Source organism: Salvelinus namaycush, chromosome 34 (assembly GCF_016432855.1).
Source record: "Salvelinus namaycush isolate Seneca chromosome 34, SaNama_1.0, whole genome shotgun sequence".
In the NCBI taxonomy this organism is placed as follows: domain Eukaryota; kingdom Metazoa; phylum Chordata; class Actinopteri; order Salmoniformes; family Salmonidae; genus Salvelinus; species Salvelinus namaycush.
The window spans coordinates 40,217,806-40,235,928 of NC_052340.1; the positions used below are offsets into that span (position 1 = coordinate 40,217,806).

Sequence of the window (18,123 nt, forward strand, 5' to 3'; positions counted from 1 at the left end):
TCACTTTTCAGCAGGACAATAACCTAAAACACAAATACACTGGAGTTGCTTACCAAGATGACATTGAATGTTCCTGACTGGACTACGTCGTTTTGACAAAAAACAAAAAAAAACAAATCGGCTTGAAAATGGCTGTCTTGCGATGCTCAACAACCATCTTGAAAGATCTAGAATAATTTTTAAAATAATAAATGTACAAATATTGTACAATCCAGGTGTGCAAAGCTCTTAGAGCAGGTGTGTCAAACTCATTCCACGGAGGGTCGAATGTCCGCGTGTTTTCGGTTTTTCCTTTCAATTAAGACCTAGACAACCAGGTGAGGAGAGTTCCTTACTGAGACCTAGACAACCAGGTGAGGAGAGTTCCTTACTGAGACCTAGACAACCAGGTGAGGAGAGTTCCTTACTGAGACCTAGACAACCAGGTGAGGAGAGTTCCTTACTGAGACCTAGACAACCAGGTGAGGAGAGTTCCTTACTGAGACCTAGACAACCAGGTGAGGAGAGTTCCTTACTGAGACCTAGACAACCAGGTGAGGAGAGTTCCTTACTGAGACCTAGACAACCAGGTGAGGGGAGTTCCTTACTGAGACCTAGACAACCAGGTGAGGGGAGTTCCTTACTGAGACCTAGACAACCAGGTGAGGGGAGTTCCTTACTGAGACCTAGACAACCAGGTGAGGAGAGTTCCTTACTGAGACCTAGACAACCAGGTGAGGGGAGTTCCTTACTGAGACCTAGACAACCAGGTGAGGAGAGATCCTTACTGAGACCTAGACAACCAGGTGAGGAGAGTTCCTTACTGAGACCTAGACAACCAGGTGAGGGGAGTTCCTTACTGAGACCTAGACAACCAGGTGAGGAGAGTTCCTTACTGAGACCTAGACAACCAGGTGAGGAGAGTTCCTTACTGAGACCTAGACAACCAGGTGAGGGGAGTTCCATACTGAGACCTAGACAACCAGGTGAGGAGAGTTCCTTACTAATTAGTGACCTTCATTCATCAATCAAGGACAATGGAGGAGTGAATCCCGCAAGACACTCAGCCCTCGGTGGAATGAGTTTCACACGAGACTTACCCAGAAAGACTCACCTGTAACCGCTGCCAAAGATGGTTCTAACATGTATCGACTGACTCAGGGGTGTGAATACTTATGTAAATTAGATATTTCTCTATTTCATTTTCAATAAATTTGCAAACATTTCAGATTTTTTCCTCCCTCACTTTGTCATTATGGGGTATTGTGTGTAGATGGGTGAGAGGGGAGAAACAAAGTCTGTAACACAACACAATGTGGAATAAGTCAAGGGGTATGAATACTTCAGTACTCTTCAGTAGTGCACTATTTCTGACCAGAACCCTATGGGCCCTGGTCAAAAGTAGTGCACTAGGGAATAGGGTGTCATGTGGCCCTATTCATTTACAGTCTCAGAGTGGCTCCCTACAACGTACTGTAGATAAAACACCAGAAACGAGACGTACTGGTGACAAACACTAGAGACGAGAAGTACTGTGGACAAACAAGAGACGAGAACAACCCTTAAATTAACCAAATGTACATACAAAAAAAATTACGATGATAAAAATAACTCTATAAAATAAGTATTTGGAGAAAGAGAAACCAATACAAATATGTATTTATATATTATCTTTGAAACATCCTCTATGGCACCTGTCTACAACATAACCAAGATTTAAACTCAAGCTTGTGAGTTAACATGACTACAATGATCGCCCCGAAAGTCACTCCATGTTGTGGGTACATCGAGCAGCAATTGCACAGTTTTTGGTTTTGGCAGTTGCTTGGCAAGGGGCCAAATTAAGGTCAAACCCCACCATTTTGTGGAATCTTTCTTCATAAAGGGTGATTATTATTTTTCAAAGTGCGTGTGTGTGTGCGGACATCAAAAGGAGGAAGTGGGTGAGGTTTAAATACTGTCAGAAATATTGGACCGTTCCAATTGGCCAATGAAATGCAGTGAGGTAGCATTATGAGTTTTTTTTTTTTTTAATGACAGTATCGATACTGAAGAAGGAAAATGAGAACCCCTTTTTTATCGATAAAATAATACAGTATAATCTCTACATTACCGTTTCACTATAGTGAGTTATAGAGACAGACATTATGTAGGTGTGTGGACATGTTTTGATTGGCTGCAGAGTACAAATATGCACAACAAGGAAGTAATATCAGCTCATGTGCTGACAAACACACACACACACACACACACACACACACACACACACACACACACACACACACACAGGAGAAGGTGGGTTTCCTCAGGCTCAATGTGCAACAGCTTTAGTGCTTTAACAATGGGGCTTCAATGTTGTTCTCTTGACAAAACAACAAGGGGATATCTTCCGGCATCCATGACAACCGGTCCGGAATTCAAGTGGTTCAGTTTGTGATGACTCGGTCAAAAGACACCATTTTGTGCTTCCTGGCGCCCAGTTGAGACTGGCTGAAGAAGCCCTGTGTCCTTTTCCGTACGTGGCTGACTGAGTCCATCTGTCCAGAGTTCCAGGCATAGAGTTGACGGTCGAGCGGTAGGTAGGTGGAAGACGGTGTGATCCTGATCACTGAAGGACACAGTACTTCTTGTAGTCAGACTCAAAATCCTCGTCCATGCTCGTGGTGTCGGCCATCTTCTTGCCGTCAGTCTTTGGCAGGAACTGAGAGAAGTCCACTCCCTGCTGCTCATAGAACAGGATGTAGGCCGAGTCCGTGTCCATCTCCTCCGAGTGCACTTCCTAGGGAGGACACGGCAAACAAGGACGCACTTTAAAATGTCTTGTTTTGTCTTCAACAATTACTAACTGGTCTGCTAGATTAATCGTCTATTAGTCGAGGGTGTGTGTGTGTGTGTGTGTGTGTGTGTGTGTGTGTGTGTGTGTGTGTGTGTGTGTGTGTGTTCTTACCTTACAGCTGCTGTCGTTGTAACAGTACCATTTATTGTTGGGGTTTTTGGCATAGGTCACATAGTGTCCTCCTCCCATGATACCTGAATGGCACTGTGGAGACAGAGAGAGAACCTCCTATTACCTCCCATGATACCTGAATGGCACTGTGGAGACAGAGAGAGAACCTCCTATTACCTCCCATGATACCTGAATGCCCCTGTGGAGACAGAGAGAGAACCTCCTATTACCTCCCATGATACCTGAATGCCCCTGTGGAGACAGAGAGAGAACCTCCTATTACCTCCCATGATACCTGAATGCCCCTGTGGAGACAGAGAGAGAACCTCCTATTACCTCCCATGATACCTGAATGCCCCTGTGGAGACAGAGAGAGAACCTCCTATTACCTCCCATGATACCTGAATGGCACTGTGAGACAGAGAGAGAACCTCCTATTACCTCCCATGATACCTGAATGGCACTGTGAGACAGAGAGAGAACCTCCTATTACCTCCCATGATACCTGAATGGCACTGTGGAGACAGAGAGAGAACCTCCTATTACCTCCCATGATACCTGAATGGCACTGTGGAGAGAGAGAGAGAACCTCCTATTACCTCCCATGATACCTGAATGCCCCTGTGGAGACAGAGAGAGAACCTCCTATTACCTCCCATGATACCTGAATGCCCCTGTGGAGACAGAGAGAGAACCTCCTATTACCTCCCATGATACCTGAATGCCCCTGTGGAGACAGAGAGAGAACCTCCTATTACCTCCCATGATACCTGAATGCCCCTGTGGAGACAGAGAGAGAACCTCCTATTACCTCCCATGATACCTGAATGCCCCTGTGGAGACAGAGAGAGAACCTCCTATTACCTCCCATGATACCTGAATGCCCCTGTGGAGACAGAGAGAGAACCTCCTATTACCTCCCATGATACCTGAATGCCCCTGTGGAGACAGAGAGAGTCTCCTTCTACTAACACAACATGGGCCCCGGTCAAAAGTAGTGCACTATATTGGGAATAGGGTGCCATTTGGTTCAGAGGCTTTCTAATCCCAAAGTATTTAACTATATCTAAGTAACTATAACCCTCGCAGGGCTGCCGGCTCAGACGGCATCCCTAGCCGCGTCCTCTGAGCATGCGCAGACCAGCTGGCTGGTGTGTTTACGGACATATTCAATCTCTCCCTATCCCAGTCTGCTGTCCCAACATGCTTCAAGATGTCCACCATTGTTCCTGTACCCAAGAAGGCAAAGCTAACTGAACTAAGTGACTATCTCACTCACTTCTGTCATCATGAAGTGCTTTGAGAGACTAGTCAAGGACCATATCACCTCCACCCTACCTGATACCCTAGACCCACTTCAATTTGCTTACCGCCCCAATAGATCCACAGACGAAGCAATCGCCGTCACACTGCCCTAACCCATCTGGACAAGAGGAATACCTATGTAAGAATGCTGTTCATCGACTTTAGCTCAGAATTTAACACCATAGTACCCTCCAAGCTCATCATTATGCTTGAGGCCCTGGGTCTGAACCCTGCCCTGTTCAATTGGGTCCTGGACTTCCTGACGGGCCTCCCCCAGGTGGTGAACGTAGGAAACACCTCCACTTCGCTGATCCTCAACACTGGGGTCCCACAAGGGTGCGTGCTCAGCCCCCTACTGTACTCCCTGTTCACCCACGACTGCGTGGCCATGCACGCCTCCAACTCAATCATCAAGTTCGCAGATGACAACAGTAGTGGGCTTGATTAACAACAACGACGAGACAGCCTATAGGGAGGAGGTGAGGGCACTCGGAGTGTTGTCAGGAAAATAACCTCTCACTCAACATCAACAAAACAAAGGAGATGATCGTGGCCTTCAGGAAACAGCAGAGGGAGCACCCCCCTATCCACATCGACGGGACAGCAGTGGAGAAGATGTAAAGTTAAGTTCTTTGGCGTACACATCACGGACAAACTGAAATGGTCCACCCACACAGACAGCGTGGTGAAGAATGCGCAACAGCGCCTCTTCAACCTCAGGAGGCTGAAGAAATTTGGCTTGTCACCTAAAACCCTCACAAACTTTTACAGATGCACAATTGAGAGCATCGTCGGGCTGTATCGCCGCCTGGTACGGCAACTGCACCGCCCTCAACCACAAGGCTCTCCAGAGGGTAGTGAGGTCTGCACAAAGCATCACCGGGGGCAAACTACCTGCCCTCCAGGACACCTACAGCACCCGATGTCACAGGAAGGCCAAAAAGATCATTAAGGACAACAACCACCCGAGCCACTGCCTGTTCACCCTGCTGTCATCCAGAAGGCGAGGTCAGTACAGGTGCATCAAAGCGGGGACCGAGAGACGGAAAAACAGCTTCTATCTCAAGGCCATCAGATTGTTAAACAGCCATCACTAACTCAGAGGCTGCTGTCTACATACAGACTTGAAATCATTGGCCACTTTAATAAATGGATCACTAGTCACTTTAATAATGTTTACATATCTGTCATTACTCATCTCATATGTATATACTGTATTTTATACCATCTATTGCATCTTGCCTATGCCCGCTCTGTCATTGCTCATCCATATATTTATATATTCTTATTCCTTTACTTAGATTTGTGTGTATTAGGTAGTTGTTGTGGAATTAGTTAGATATTACTGCATTGTCGGAACTAGAAGCACAAGCATTTCGCTACACTCACAATAACATATGCTAACCCATGTGCATGTGACCAATACAATGTGATGTTATTTTGATTTGATTCATATTAAACTAAATCAATCTTCCTGAGGTATAGGTTAGGAAGCTAAACTCCAAGCAGTTTTGGAAGCACTCACTGAAATAGCATATAAATTATAGATGCTCTCCAGGCTGTTATCTCTTTGGTGCAGCTGGGCTGTTGCAGTGGTCTCTAGGTCCGTGCTGGGCTCCGTACTGGCCTCCGTGCTTAGTAGCTCGTTGCTACGGCCACCGCTGTCCCCGTTCATCACGATGACATTACTGAGGCTGCTGGACGCATCTGTGGTGGACATCTCTGGCCCGCTCCTCACCCCGACCTCCCCAAAACCTCCACTCATCACCCCCACGAGCCCACCCTCCGTGTCCGCCTGCGGTGCTCCCTCCCTGGGCTCTGTGTCAGGGCCGCTGCCCCTCTCCCTGGTACTACCCTCCAGGTTCTCCTTGCTGTTGGAGAGGCGGTGTCGGCTGGCCAGCTGGGGGAGCCTGAGGCGGGTCTGTCTGTGGCCCGTGCCCCCTGGACCGCCTCCTCCTGTCTTGGGGCTGCTGCAGGGGCTGCTGGTACGGCTGATGAAGGAGGGAGGGGCTGACTTCCTGCCTGACGCTGGAGAGGCTGTGGAGACAGACGAAGAGAGAGAAGGGCTCAGTAAAACAGCTCGACCGAATCCTTCCTGGGTATATGGGCCATGTGGTGTATTGTGTTGTACACTAATGAATAGAAAGAAATAAATGCTTGCTCTGGTTTCATTACCTCTCTCTGAAGGACTGGTTTGTTTAACAATAGGAAACTACTGTAGATGACTTGGAAGCTAATCAGGGACTTGGAATCAACAGTCAACATGAATGACCAAAAAGCAGCAAGATTCCATTGAAACAGGAGTGAAACAATCAGGAATGAGAGATGGCACCCTATTTCCTACATAGTGCACTACATTTGACCAGGGTCCATAGGGACTATGCACTAGAAAGGGAATAGGGTGCCATTTGAGACGTAGACAGGATGACAGACCTTTGAGGATGTTGAGGAGCCCAGTAGGGGCGGAGATGGAGGAGACCGTTTCTCCTCCTCCTATCCTCAGTAGCTCCTCCCCCTCGCTGCGGCTCTGCAGACCGTGTAGCCCGTTAAGCCCCGCCTCCCGAGGAGCCAGGTAAACACTAGGGTCAAACCTCTCTCTGGGAAACTGGACGATCTTCTGAGACTTGATCCAGCGGCCGTTCACAAACTGGAACCTCTTCAGGTGTACAATCTGCAAATGAAGAACAACATGAACTATTGAAAGACGGATGGAGATACGTGTACATCAGAGACGTCAGGCAGCAGACGGAGGGGTCGGTTAGAGAGGCGAGACAGCAAACGGAGGGGTCGGTTAGAGAGGCGAGCCAGCAAACGGAGGGGTCGGTTAGAGAGGCGAGCCAGCAAACGGAGGGGTCGGTTATAGAGGCGAGCCAGCAGACGGAGGGGTCGGTTATAGAGGCGAGCCAGCAGACGGAGGGGTCGGTTATAGAGGCGAGCCAGCAAACGGAGGGGTCGGTTAGAGAGGCGAGCCAGCAAACGGAGGGGTCGGTTAGAGAGGCGAGCCAGCAAACGGAGGGGTCGGTTAGAGAGGCGAGCCAGCAGACGGAGGGGTCGGTTATAGAGGCGAGCCAGCAAACGGAGGGGTCGGTTAGAGAGGCGAGCCAGCAGACGGAGGGGTCGGTTATAGAGGCGAGCCAGCAGACGGAGGGGTCGGTTATAGAGGCGAGCCAGCAAACGGAGGGGTCGGTTATAGAGGCGAGCCAGCAAACGGAGGGGTCGGTTAGAGAGGCGAGCCAGCAGACGGAGGGGTCGGTTAGAGAGGCGAGCCAGCAGACGGAGGGGTCGGTTATAGAGGCGAGCCGGCAAACGGAGGGGTCGGTTAGAGAGGCGAGCCGGCAAACGGAGGGGTCGGTTAGAGAGGCGAGCCGGCAAACGGAGGGGTCGGTTAGAGAGGCGAGCCGGCAAACGGAGGGGTCGGTTAGAGAGGCGAGCCGGCAAACGGAGGGGTCGGTTAGAGAGGCGAGCCGGCAAACGGAGGGGTCGGTTAGAGAGGCGAGCCGGCAAACGGAGGGGTCGGTTAGAGAGGCGAGCCGGCAAACGGAGGGGTCGGTTAGAGAGGCGAGCCGGCAAACGGAGGGGTCGGTTAGAGAGGCGAGCCGGCAAACGGAGGGGTCGGTTAGAGAGGCGAGCCGGCAAACGGAGGGGTCGGTTAGAGAGGCGAGCCGGCAAACGGAGGGGTCGGTTAGAGAGGCGAGCCGGCAAACGGAGGGGTCGGTTAGAGAGGCGAGCCGGCAAACGGAGGGGTCGGTTAGAGAGGCGAGCCGGCAAACGGAGGGGTCGGTTAGAGAGGCGAGCCAGCAAACGGAGGGGTCGGTTATAGAGGCGAGCCAGCAGACGGAGGGGTCGGTTATAGAGGCGAGCCAGCAAACGGAGGGGTCGGTTAGAGAGGCGAGCCAGCAAACGGAGGGGTCGGTTAGAGAGGCGAGCCAGCAGACGGAGGGGTCGGTTATAGAGGCGAGCCAGCAGACGGAGGGGTCGGTTATAGAGGCGAGCCAGCAAACGGAGGGGTCGGTTATAGAGGCGAGCCAGCAAACGGAGGGGTCGGTTATAGAGGCGAGCCAGCAAACGGAGGGGTCGGTTAGAGAGGCGAGCCAGCAGACGGAGGGGTCGGTTATAGAGGCGAGCCAGCAAACGGAGGGGTCGGTTAGAGAGGCGAGCCGGCAAACGGAGGGGTCGGTTAGAGAGGCGAGCCGGCAAACGGAGGGGTCGGTTAGAGAGGCGAGCCGGCAAACGGAGGGGTCGGTTAGAGAGGCGAGCCGGCAAACGTAGGGGTCAGTTAGAGAGGCGAGCCGGCAAACGGAGGGGTCGGTTAGAGAGGCGAGCCGGCAAACGGAGGGGTCGGTTAGAGAGGCGAGCCGGCAAACGGAGGGGTCGGTTAGAGAGGCGAGCCAGCAAACTGAGGGGTCGGTTAGAGAGGCGAGCCAGCAAACGGAGGGTTCGGTTAGAGAGGCGAGCCAGCAAACGGAGGGTTCGGTTAGAGAGGCGAGCCAGCAAACGGAGGGATCGGTTAGAGAGGCGAGCCAGCAAACGGAGGGGTGGGGGGTTAGAGAGGTGAGCCAGCAAACGGAGGGGTCGGTTAGAGAGGTGAGCCAGCAAACGGAGGGGTCGGTTAGAGAGGTGAGCCAGCAAACGGAGGGGTCGGTTAGAGAGGTGAGCCAGCAAACGGAGGGGTCGGTTAGAGAGGTGAGCCAGCAAACGGAGGGGTGGGGGGTTAGAGAGGTGAGCCAGCAAACGGAGGGGTGGGGGGTTAGAGAGGTGAGCCAGCAAACGGAGGGGTCGGTTAGAGAGGTGAGCCAGCAAACGGATGGTTCGGTTAGAGAGGTGAGCCAGCAAACGGAGGGTTCGGTTAGAGAGGTGAGCCAGCAAACGGAGGGGTTGGTTAGAGAGGTGAGCCAGCAAACGGAGGGGTTGGTTAGAGAGGTGAGCCAGCAAACGGAGGGGTTGCCAGTTCGAAGACTGAGTCCAACGGGAAAAATCTGCCGGCAAGTGAGTTGGCAACCGGAGGGTTGCTGATATCAAATCCTAGATGCCATTGCCTGCCCATTGTGCCCTGCACTTAACCCCACCCACTGCAACAGCTCCCCGGTGTGGGGAGCTAACTACAGTAGACAGTATCTGGAAGCATCATAATATCTAACTACAGTAGACAGTATCTGGTAGCATCATAACATCTAACTACAGTAGACAGTATCTGGTAGCATCATAACATCTAACTACAGTATCTGGTAGCATCATAACATCTAACTACAGTATCTGGTAGCATCATAACATCTAACTACAGTAGACAGTATCTGGTAGCATCATAACATCTAACTACAGTATCTGGTAGCATCATAACATCTAACTACAGTAGACAGTATCTGGAAGCATCATAACATCAAACTACAGTATCTGGTAGCATCATAACATCTAACTACAGTATCTGGTAGCATCATAACATCTAACTACAGTAGACAGTATCTGGTAGCATCATAACATCTAACTACAGTAGACAGTATCTGGTAGCATCATAACATCTAACTACAGTATCTGGTAGCATCATAACATCTAACTACAGTATCTGGTAGCATCATAACATCTAACTACAGTAGACAGTATCTGGTAGCATCATAACATCTAACTACAGTATCTGGAAGCATCATAACATCTAACTACAGTATCTGGTAGCATCATAACATCTAACTACAGTAGACAGTATCTGGTAGCATCATAACATCTAACTACAGTAGACAGTATCTGGTAGCATCATAACATCTAACATCTAGGACCACTATTGTTTTCACTATATATTTTACCTCTTGGGGATGTTATTCGAAAACATAATGTTAACTTTCACTGCTATGCGGATGACACACAGCTGTACATTTCAATGAAACATGGTGAAGCCCTAAAATTGCCCTCGCTAGAAGCCTGTGTTTCAGACATAAGGAAGTGGATGGCTGAAAACTTTCTACTTTTAAACTCGGACAAAACAGAGATGCTTGTTCTAGGTCCCAAGAAACAAAGAGATCTTCTGTTAAATCTGACAATTAATCTTGATGGTTGTAAAGTCGTCTCAAATAAAACTGTGAAGGACCTCGGCGTTACTCTTGACCCTGATCTCTCTTTTGACGAACATATCAAGACTGTTTCAAGGACAGCTTTTTTCCATCTACGTAACATTGCAAAAATCAGAAATTTTCTGTCCAAAAATGATGCAGAAAAATTAATCCATGCATTTGTTACTTCTAGGTTAGACTACTGCAATGCTCTACTTTCCGGCTACCCGGATAAAGCACTAAATAAACTTCAGTTAGTGCTAAATACGGCTGCTAGAATCCTGACTAGAACCAAGAAATTTGATCATATTACTCCAGTGCTAGCTTCCCTACACTGGCTTCCTGTTAAGGCAAGGGCTGATTTCAAGGTTTTACTGTTAACCTATAAAGCGTTACATGGGCTTGCTCCTACCTATCTTTCCGAGTTGGTCCTGCCGTACATACCTACACGTTCGCTACGGTCACAAGACGCAGGCCTCCTAATTGTCCCTAGAATTTCTAAGCAAACAGCGGGAGGCAGGGCTTTCTCCTATAGATCTCCATTTTTATGGAACGGTCTGCCTACCCATGTGAGAGACGCAGACTCGGTCTCAACCTTTAAGTCTTTATTGAAGACTCATCTCTTCAGTAGGTCCTATGATTGAGTGTAGTCTGACCCAGGAGTGTGAAGGTGAACGGAAAGGCTCTGGAGCAACGAATCGCCCTTGCTGTCTCTGCCTGGCCGGTTCCCCTCTCTCCACTGGGATTCTCTGCCTCTAACCCTATTACAGGTGCTGAGTCACTGGCTTACTGGTGCTCTTTCATGCCGTCCCTAGGAGGGGTGCGTCACTTGAGTGGGTTGAGTCACTGACGTGATCTTCCTGTCTGGGTTGGCGCCCCCCCTTGGTTTGTGCTGTGGTGGAGATCTTTGTGGGCTATACTCGGCCTTGTCTCAGGATTGTAAGTTGGTGGTTGAAGATATCCCTCTAGTGGTGCGGGGGCTGTGCTTTGGCAAAGTGGGTGGGGTTATATCCTTCCTGTTTGGCCCTGTCCGGGGGTATCTTCGGATGGGGCCACAGTGTCTCCTGACCGCTCCTGTCTCAGCCTCCAGTATTTATGCTGCAGTAGTTTATGTGTCGGGGGGCTAGGGTCAGTTGGTTATACCTGGAGTACTTCTCCTGTCTTATCCAGTGTCCTGTGTGAATTTAAGTATGCTCTCTCTAATTCTCTCGTTCTCTCTTTCTTTCTCTCTCTCTCTGAGAACCTGAGCCCTAGGACCATACGTCACGGCAAACCAGGCATGATGACTCCTTGCTGTCCCCAGTCCACCTGGTCTTGCTGCTGTTCCAGTTTCAACTGCTCTGCCTGCGGTTATGGAACCCCTACCTGTCCCAGACCTGCTGCTTTCAACTCTTAATGATCGGCTATGAAAAGCCAACTGACTTTTATTCCTGATTATTATTTGACCATGCTTGTCATTTATGAACATTTTGAAAATCTTGGCTCTCTCTCCTTCTCTCTTTCTTTCTCTCTCTCGGAGGACCTGAGCCCTAGGACCATACGTCAGGACTACCGGGCATGATGACTCCTTGCTGTCCCCAGTCCACATGGCCTTGCTGCTATTCCAGTTTCAACTGTTCTGCCTGCGGTTATGGAACCGCCACCTGTCCCAGACCTGCTGTTTTCAACTCTTAATGATCGGCTATGAAAAGCCAACTGAAAATTATTCATGATTATTATTTGACCATGCTTGTCACTTATGAACATTTTGAACATCTTGGCATAGTTCTGTTATAATCTCCACCCGGCACAGCCAGAAGAGGACTGGCCACCCCTCATAGCCTGGTTCCTCTCTAGGTTTCTTCCTAGGTTTTGGCCTTTCTAGGGAGTTTTTCCTAGCCACCGTGCTTCTACACCTGCATTGCTTGCTGTTTGGGGTTTTAGGCTGGGTTTCTGTAAAGCACTTCGAGATATTAGCTGATGTACGAAGGGCTATATAAAATAAACTTGATTGATTGATTAACTACAGTAGACAGTATCTGGTAGCATCATAACATCTAACTACAGTAGACAGTATCTGGTAGCATCATAACATCTAACTACAGTAGACAGTATCTGGTAGCCTCATAACATCTAACTACAGTAGACAGTGTGTGTGTCAGTGTTCTGACCAGTATAGGCGGTAGCCTCCACAGGTCCAGCTTCTTGGTGGCCAGGCGGTGGGTCTTGCACTTAGAGCAGTGGTAGAGCTCATCCTCTCCCAGCTCCTCCTCACTGGTGAAGGCCTTCAGACAACTGTCTAGACTGATGGGCTCAGCCTGGGCCCTGCGACTCTGCTGCACACTACAGTCCTCCTCCACTATCTAGAGAAAGAGAGAGACAGAGAGAAGGGGGTTAGACAGGACAGATAGAGACGGGCCTGTGACTCTGCTGCACACTACAGTCCTCCTCTACTATCTAGAGAAAGAGAGAGACAGAGAGAAGGGGGTTAGACAGGACAGATAGAGACGGGCCTGTGACTGGCCCCTCATTACATCGCTCCTCTACTATCTAGAGAAAGAGAGAGACAGAGAGAAGGGGGTTAGACAGGACAGATAGAGACGGGCCTGTGACTCTGCTGCACACTACAGTCCTCCTCTACTATCTAGAGAAAGAGAGAGACAGAGAGAAGGGGGTTAGACAGGACAGATAGACAGACTGGGGCCTGTGACTGGCCCCTCATTACATCGCTCCTCTACTATCTAGAGAAAGAGAGTGATGTGATGTGAATGTGATGTCATATTTTCCTATAGGATGTGATGTGGACGTGATGTGTGGATGTCATCTTTTCCTATAGGACGCGATGACTCACCCTCTCCTGTGAGGTCCGGTAACGAAGGTGTATGGCAGTGGGATCCCAGTCGACAGCTATGTAGGCGGTTTCTACCGAGGCCCTGTCCTCCGTACAGTCCACCGCACAGCCTCGACAGAACCTGAACACACACAGTTGAGCAGAAGCATAGAGACGGTACAAACACACACACACACACACACAGTTTCTGACAAATGAGATCTAGTAACAGAAGTGTGTTTTGATGATGATGATGATGATGGAGGAGGCCACCTCACCTGTACCAGGGACACCAGGCACATGAGTTGCCATCCTTCCCCACCACTCTCAGTGTGAAGGGGTACTGGTAACCCATACTGTCATCACTGTAGTAGGGGCATCACACACACACACACACACACAACTTTATTAACAACCTGCAGGCAATCAAGATAACCATCACATCAAGGGGAAACTTGCAGACTAGCCCTTTGTCTGTGTGTGTGTGTGTGTGTGTGTGTGTGTGTGTGTGTGTGTGTGTGTGTGTGTGTGTGTGTGTGGTACTGACCAGTCCTGTGCATGGTTGCTGGCCTCCTGCGGGGGCAGAGGGCTGGCCAGACGGGCCACCTGTATCCAGACAGCATCGTACAGGTCCTTCTGACTGGTGTGAACCGTACAGGGAACGATCAGAGGCATCCCAAACAGACTGGTACGGTTCTTCTGACTGGACAGGAAATACAACTCCGTCCGGATCTACAGGAGGACATACAGGATTGGAAAGAAAAAAAAAACTGCCAAACCTCAAGGACCAAACATGAAGTCAGCTCATGAGGTCAGCTCAGCTCATCACCCCCGACAACCACTGTGATTATTATTATTTGACCATGCTGGTCATTTATGAACATTTGAACATCTTGGCCATGTTCTGTTATAATCTCCACCCGGCACAGCCAGAAGAGGACTGGCCACCTCTCATAGCCTGGTTCCTCTCAAGGTTTCTTCCTAGGTTTTGTCCTTTCTAGGAAGTTTTTCCTAGCCACCGTGCTTCTACACCTGCATTGCTTGCTGTTTGGGGATTTAGGCTGGGTTTCTGTACAGCACTTCGAGATATCAGCTGATGTAAGAAGTGCTATATAAATCAATTTGATTTGATGAGAAAAGGGGGGACAGAGACCTCTAAAAGTATTCGCCACTTTAACAAAAAAGGGTCAAGTTTACACAGCGCGTCATGTCAAAGTTGCTAAATGTATTTCCTCATTGCTAATATACTTCTCACTAGGACCTCTTAACTACACTCGTACTACTATAGAGTACCAACTTGGATAGTGCCTGGTGTTCACAATAGCAGAACACAGCTTAGCTTTGGGACACAACATCAGGAGTCTGGATATTGGTTGGACTCCCTGAGTTGTGCATCGTTCTGTTGGATAGCGTTGAGAAAATAACCCAAACACAATATCGCCTATAACACAAAAAATGTTCCTGTCATCAAATGCACATGTACAGTCGTGGCCAAAAGCTTTTGAGAATGACACAAATATTAATTTCCACAAAGTTTGCTGCTTCAGTGTCTTTAGATATTTTTGTCAGATGTTACTATGGAATACTGAAGTATAATTACAAGCATTTCATAAGTGTCAAAGGCTTTTATTGACAATTACATCTCTTTTTCAAGACCTCTGCAATGCGCTCTGGCATGCTGTCAATTAACTTCTGGGCCACATCCTGACTGATGGCAGCCCATTCTTGCATAATCAATGCTTGGAGTTTGTCAGAATTTGTGGGTTTTTGTTTGTCCACCCGCCTCTTGAGGATTAACCACAAGTTCCCAATGGGATTAAGGTCTAGGGAGTTTCCTGGCCATGGACCCAAAATATCTATGTTTTGTTCCCCAACCCACTTAGTTATCACTTTTGCCTTATGGCAAGGTGCTCCATCATGCTGGGAAAGGCATTGTTCGTCACCAAACTGTTCCTGGATGGTTGGGAGAAGTTGCTCTCGGAGGATGTGTTGGTACCATTCTTTAGTCATGGCTGTGTTCTTAGGCAAAATGGTGAGTGAGCCCACTCCCTTGGCTGAGAAGCAACCCCACACATGAATGGTCTCAGGATGCTTTACTGTTGGCATGACACAGGACTGATGGTAGCGCTCACCTTGTCTTCTCCGGACAAGCTTTTTTCCCGGATGCCCCAAACAATCGGAAAGGGGATTCATCAGAGAAAATGACTTTACCCCAGTCCTCAGCAGTCCAATCCCTGTACCTTTTGCAGAATATCAGTCTGTCCCTGATGTTTTTCCTGGAGAGAAGAGGCTTCTTTGCTGCCCTTCTTGACACCAGGGCATCCTCACTGTGCGTGCAGATGCACTCACACCTGCCTGCTGCCATTCCTGAGCAAGCTCTGTACTGGTGGTGCCCCGATCCCGCAGCTGAATCAGCTTTAGGAGACAGTCCTGGCGCTTGCTGGACTTTCTTCACAACAATTGAACCACTCTCCTTGAAGTTCTTGATGATCCGATAAATGGTTGATTTAGGTGCAATCTTACTGGCAGCAATATCCTTGCCTGTGAAGCCCTTTTTGTGCAAAGCAATGATGACGGCACGTGTTTCCTTGCAGGTAATCATGGTTGACAGGGAGCAATGATTCCAAGCACCACCCTCCTTTTGAAGCTTCCAGTCTGTTATTCGAACTCAATCAGCATGACAGAGTGATCTCCAGCCTTGTCCTCGTCGACACTCACACCTGTGTTAACGAGAGAATCACTGACATGATGTCAGCTGGTCCTTTTGTGGCAGGGCTGAAATGCAGTGGAAATGTCTTTGGGGATTCAGTTAATTTGTATGGCAAAGAGGGACTTTGCAATTAATTGCAATTCATCTGATCACTCTTCATAACATTCTGGAGTATATGCAAATTGCCATCACACAAACTGAAGCAGCAGACTTTGTGAAAATTAATATGTGACATTCTCAAAACTTTTGGCCACGACTCTATAATCTCTAGAAACTCTACTTACCAGATGTAAAGTGAAATGTGTTCCTCGCTATAAAATAATCGTCTGAATCCAGCTTTTTGTCCGAACCGCACCATATTCCTGTTGAGTTGAACAGTGTTAGATTTCTTGGTATGAAGTCTCACGTGATGTACATGGTCTAACGACAGCTCTCTGTTCAACTCAACAGGAATATTGTGCGGTTCGAACAAAAAGCTGGATTCAGACGATTATTTTATAGCGAGGAACACATTTCACTTTACGTCCGGTAAGTAGAGTTTCTAGAGATTATACATGTGCATTTGGTGACAGGAAACGCTTTTTTTTTTTTTTTTTGGTGTAGCCGGCGATATTGTGGTTGGGTTATTTTGTCATCGTCATCCAACAGAATGATGGACAACTCAGGGAGTCCAACCAATACAGACTCCTGATGTTGTGTCCCAAAACTACACACAAACACAATATCTACATATCTATATATTCTGTGGTACCCACCATCTTCCTGTGCATGGCAATGATGTACCCAATGAAGGGACTGTCCTGGACGGGGGACACGTGTCCGTTGGGCACCCCCAGCCCTCCGTTGGGCACCCCCAGCCCTCCGTTGACCAGGGCTCTCTCTGTGGCCTCTCTGCAGGGCACCACGGCGCTGGGCATGCCGTTGGGGATCAGATCAGGGTTACCGGCAGGATGCCCTTCATCTGTCACCGCCACTCCGTTAGCCACGGGCACAGGGGTGATGTCTGGGAGAGGTGTCAGAGAGAGAGAGAGAGAGATAACTCGTGTTACAGAAGGACATGTCAGAGAGCCTTCTGGAAACAGACTGTGAGGAGGACGGTAGGGTTAAGTTCATAACGAGGAGGGACAGTGTTAGTCAGAAAGCTTCTCAACCAGGTATAATGAATGCCTTTTTCAAGGTGGCAGCTCCGGTCTTCAGCCACAATAGGGTCTAACGATTCCCACCACTGGCCACCGCGTGTCACATTCTGCCGACCTCCGGAACCGGCGCGTTACATTCTGCCAACCTCTAGAACCGGCGCGTGTTACATTCTGCCGACCTCTAGAACCGGCGTGTTACATTCTACCGACCTCTAGAACCGGCGTGTTACATTCTACCGACCTCTAGAACCGGCGCGTGTTACATTCTGCCGACCTCTAGAACCGGCGTGTTACATTCTACCGACCTCTAGAACCGGCGTGTTACATTCTACCGACCTCTAGAACCGGAGTGTTACATTCTGCCGACCTCTAGAACCGGCGTGTTACATTCTGCCGACCTCTAGAACCGGCGTGTTACATTCTACCGACCTCTAGAACCGGCGTGTTACATTCTACCGACCTCTAGAACCGGCGTGTTACATTCTACCGACCTCTAGAACCGGCGTGTTACATTCTACCGACCTCTAGAACCGGCGTGTTACATTCTACCGACCTCTAGAACCGGCGTGTTACATTCTACCGACCTCTAGAACCGGCGTGTTACATTCTACCGACCTCTAGAACCGGCGTGTTACATTCTACCGACCTCTAGAACCGGCGTGTTACATTCTACCGACCTCTAGAACCGGCGTGTTACATTCTACCGACCTCTAGAACCGGCGTGTTACATTCTGCCAACCTCTAGAACCGGCGTGTTACATTCTACCGACCTCTAGAACCGGCGTGTGTGAAAGTGTAGGAGGTTCTCACCTGTCTGTGTTGGAGAGGAGAGGGAGGTGGGGGAGCCTGGGACGGGGATCTCAAACGCGCACAGGAAGCCGTTCACCGACAGACGCACCTTCTGGTTATCCTGAGGGAAGTTCTACCACACACACAAACACACAATTACTACTCCTGTGGTGCACTTGCGTGTGCGCATCAGTGTGTGTGTGTGTGTGTGTGTGTTTGTGCATCAGTGTGTGTGTGTGTGTGTGTGTGTGTGTATCAGTGTGTGTGTGTGTGTGTGTGTGTGCATCAGTGTGTGTGTGTGTGTGCATCTGTGTGTGTGTGTGTGTGTGTGTGTGTGTGTGTGTGTGTGTGCATCAGTGTGTGTGTGTGTGTGTGTGTGTGTGTGTGTGTGTGTGTGTGTGCATCAG

At 49.1% G+C, this 18,123-nt stretch overlaps 1 protein-coding gene across 1 annotated transcript in view; it reads right to left on the reverse strand.

Moving 5' to 3' along the window:
• Positions 1–1,314: 1,314 nt before the first annotated feature.
• Positions 1,315–18,123, reverse strand: part of LOC120028534 (ubiquitin carboxyl-terminal hydrolase 32-like) — a 75,385-nt gene continuing 58,576 nt past the window's right edge. Inside the window, exons 25-35 of the mRNA XM_038973725.1 lie at positions 17,738–17,849; positions 16,544–16,791; positions 13,626–13,810; positions 13,357–13,443; positions 13,100–13,220; positions 12,420–12,611; positions 6,665–6,902; positions 5,757–6,268; positions 3,315–3,494; positions 2,927–3,043; positions 1,315–2,758 (exon numbers count right to left, since the gene is read on the reverse strand). Coding sequence (XP_038829653.1) covers positions 2,585–2,758; positions 2,927–3,043; positions 3,315–3,494; positions 5,757–6,268; positions 6,665–6,902; positions 12,420–12,611; positions 13,100–13,220; positions 13,357–13,443; positions 13,626–13,810; positions 16,544–16,791; positions 17,738–17,849 — 2,166 coding nt within the window. The 3' untranslated portion in view covers positions 1,315–2,584. The remainder of the gene's footprint in view (positions 2,759–2,926; positions 3,044–3,314; positions 3,495–5,756; positions 6,269–6,664; positions 6,903–12,419; positions 12,612–13,099; positions 13,221–13,356; positions 13,444–13,625; positions 13,811–16,543; positions 16,792–17,737; positions 17,850–18,123) is intronic.